The sequence below is a fragment of the Penaeus monodon genome, unplaced genomic scaffold (assembly GCF_015228065.2).
Source record: "Penaeus monodon isolate SGIC_2016 unplaced genomic scaffold, NSTDA_Pmon_1 PmonScaffold_13372, whole genome shotgun sequence".
In the NCBI taxonomy this organism is placed as follows: domain Eukaryota; kingdom Metazoa; phylum Arthropoda; class Malacostraca; order Decapoda; family Penaeidae; genus Penaeus; species Penaeus monodon.
In genome coordinates, this window is record NW_023642347.1 from 6,103 (window position 1) to 9,908 (window position 3,806).

A 3,806-nucleotide genomic window follows, 5' to 3' on the forward strand; every position below is an offset into this window, starting at 1 on the left:
AAATTAAAAGTATAATAATAATATAATAATAATTTAAAAATAATTTAATAATGATAATAGTAATTTAATAATATTATTATGATGATTAGATTATTATTATTATTATTATCATTACATTTGTATTATTATTATATATTAATTATTTATATTGTATTATTATTTTTTATTATACTGTGTGTTATCGTTTCCCTTATCATTATGATCATTTCATTATAGTAATACTTTCAAAATTTAATTATTTATTATCAAAATTATCATACTGTTATCATTTCATGATCTTATTATGATATCAATATTATTTTGATCTATATTTGTTGTACTGCATTTTTGTTGCCCCTCTCATAATTTCCCCCACATTAACACCATTACCGCCATTCCCAAATTTTCACCGTTATAACCATAAAATATCCATCTGATACCGTCCACTATTAACACAAGACATTCTCTTCCCCCACTGCTCCCTTCACCACATACATTCCGAATTCCCCTCGGTTCCCCCCCTCTTTTCGCCCCCTCCTTTTCCGGAGATCCCCTCCTCGCAGCCTCTTCCCCCCCCACCCTTCCCCATCCTTATTCCCCCTCCCCTTCCCCCTATTTCTCCCCCAACGGAATACGTATCTCCCTAATCTTCGTCATTAGTCCCCGTCGAGTGTCGATTACTTCCCCTTCCCCCGATACCTCCCCGCCACCCTTTTCACCCCTTCCTTTTGGCCTCTTCGGCATTTCTATTACGGTTATTTTGGTTGTTATAAATTACCCGTATTTATCGTATCGTCATTTGGTTATTTATTGTTATTTCATTTAAAGGGCCCCAGTTTTCATTAACATTACTGTTTGACATTTTAATTATCATTCTTTTATTCCGGCATGATAATCCTTTCATTGTTGCGTTCTTAAAATATTTTCAAAAATCGTTATTGTTGGTAAAAGTTTTACCATAACCATCGTTGTTATTATATTATATATTTTATTATCATAGGTTTATTATATTGTTACTGCCATTTCATTTTTTATTATTATCGTCTTATTTTATCATCATAATTATATAATCATAATTTATCATTTGTATCATTATTTACTTTCATTTATAGTATTTATTGTATATTCATCATTGTTTATTAATAATAACAATAATAATATAAAATTTTGATTATCATATTATATTTTATTATTATTTTATATTATATTATTTAATTTCTATTATTAAATTTTATTATATTATCATTATTATCATTATTTTATTATCATTATCATTTATATTATTATAATATTATTATTATTATTATTAAATTTTCGTTTTATTATCATTATTTATTAATTAAATTTATTATTATTAAATTTTTATTATTATTTATTATTATTACTATTATTATAATTATTTACTATTATTATTTTCATTATTATCATAACAACAATAATAATAAAGATTTAAAGATAATAATGATAAAAATAACTCTTATTATATCCTTATTATTGTTGTTTATTATTTATTATTATTATTAATATTATTTTATTATTTTTATTACTATTATTATCATTATTATTTCATTATCAATATTATATCTATTATTATTATTATTGTTTTATTATTATTTCTATTATTATTATTATTTTATTTCTATTATTTTATTATTGTTTTTATTATTGTTATTTTTATTATTATTATTTAATTATTATTATTATTATCGTCATCATTAACATCATTATTATTATCATTATTACTGTTGTTTTAAAATATTAAACATTATTATTTTTTTTTATCATTATTATTATTGTTGTTGTTGTTGCTATTATTATTATTATTTCATTATTAATATCATTATTATTATTGTTATATTATTATATTTATCATTATATCATTATTTTTGCTGTTGTGTTGTTGTTATCATCATTATTATTATTATTTTATTATTATTTTATTATTTATTATTTTTATTTTTTTTTTATTTTTAAATTATTTTTTATTATTATAAAATTTTTTTTTTTTTTTTTTTTTTTTTTATTTTTTTTTTGGTTTTTGGTTTTGTTATTTTTATTTTGTTGTTTTTTTGTTTTGTTATTTTTTTTTTTAATTCTACTATACTTTTAGTATGTGTAGTATATCTTTACTTATTTTTTATTTTTTTTATTATTATCATTTTATATATTATTATTTCATTTTTATTATCATTTTTATCATTTTTTATTTTTATTATTATTTATTTTTACTTTGTTTTTGTTTTGGGGTGTTTTTTGTTTTTGTTCCATTATTTTATCTTTTCATCATCTTCTTGTCATTATTATTTTTTTATCACTAGGTGTTATAATTGGTTGCTACATTATCTTTATTATAGTATCGTTTTTTATTATTGCCCTTGTTGTTGTTCTTTTTTTATTATATGATTATTTTTGTTATACTATTACATTTCATTATTATCAAAATTTTTGACGTTGTTTTGCTACCATTTGGGGCAAATATTATTTTTTGTTATTCTTCTATAAATTATTATTATTAACATTATCCTTATCCTTATTATTTTGCTTATAAATTACTTCATTATATAGTATAGTAGTATATTGCGTAGCAGTATAGTAGTATAGTAGCGTAGTAGTATATATTTTGTTACTTTCATTATATTATACATTAGTATTGTCATTAAATTAATACCCCCCCTTTTATTATCATTTACAATATCTTAAATATGATCTTATTATCACACTATCTCAGCAGATTACAACCTGACCCTTTTTTCAATATCACAGCAATACCCCCACCACAGCCGCCCCAAAAAACCTCGCCTCATCACATCATCATCGCATCCGTGACCCTCCCCCCGGCCGCGTTACTCCACCGACGCTCGCCCTCAGCCCGTAACAGGGGCCACGACCCGTTTCAGCCGTCTCCCCCCGGCGTCTCTTGCCGTTTTTTTTTCCCCTCTGAGGCTTCACACCCTGGTTTTTTTGAGGGGGGGGGCTTGCTGGGGGGGGGAGGGGGGGGGATTTTGATGAATGTTTTTTTTCTTTTTGTTTTTCTACTTATCATTACTTTCCATCTTCTTCTTTTTTATCAAAATTATCATTTTTTTTTTTCTCTTCTTATCATCTGTCATCTCCTCATCCTCAACTCCCCTTTTATTTTTTTAGAAAGGGTTTTTTTGTTTTTCCCCGTATTAGGAAAGGTCTTTTCGCGACGTGTTTTTTGAGTGTGTGTGTGTGTGTGTGTGTGTGTATGTGTGTGTGGTTGGCGGATATTTCCCCTTTTTTTTACTTTTTCACCCTCCCCCCCCCCCCCCCCCTCACCTTCCCCTTTTTTCAGTGGTAGGGAAGGGAAAAACGTCGAAAAGGTGATGGAAAAGGGAATGGGGAGGGGGGGAAAGGGATGGAAGAGGGAAGGGAGGGGGGGAGGGAAGGGACAGGGAAGGGGGAGAGTTTCTTCCCTTTTTGGGAGGCTTGTTGGGTAAGCGTCGAGGTCTTTAAGGAGAAATGGCTTCCGTCCCCGGGGTCTTCACCCCCGTTTTCGCCCCGGGGAAAACGTTTTTGCTAATCGCCGTGATTTTTCACTCTCCTCTACAGGTTTACCCCTTTTTTTATCTTTTCTCCCTTTCTCTCTCTCTCTCTCTCCCTTTTTTCTCTTTATTTCTCTCTCCCTTTTTCTCTCTCTCTCCCTTTTTTCCCTTTTTCTTTTTCTCTCCCCCCCCTCTCTCTCTCTCCTCCTCTCCCTTTTCCCCTTTTTCCTTTCTCCTCCCCCCCCCCTTCCCCCCCTCCTCTCTCCCCCTTTCTTCTCCAAAACCCCTTTTCTTCCCTCCCCTTTTTTCTCTTTTCCCCCT

At 28.7% G+C, this 3,806-nt stretch overlaps 1 protein-coding gene across 1 annotated transcript; it reads right to left on the reverse strand.

The window, feature by feature from the left end:
• Nucleotides 1-540: 540 nt before the first annotated feature.
• On the reverse strand, nucleotides 541-3,711 carry LOC119569210 (H/ACA ribonucleoprotein complex subunit 1-like; the record flags this gene model as incomplete). The annotated part of the gene is made up of 2 exons (XM_037917475.1): nucleotides 541-622; nucleotides 3,658-3,711. Coding segments are annotated over 2 exons (136 nt in total), but the record flags the coding sequence as incomplete, so codon positions are not given.
• Between the last annotated feature and the right edge of the window lie 95 nt (nucleotides 3,712-3,806).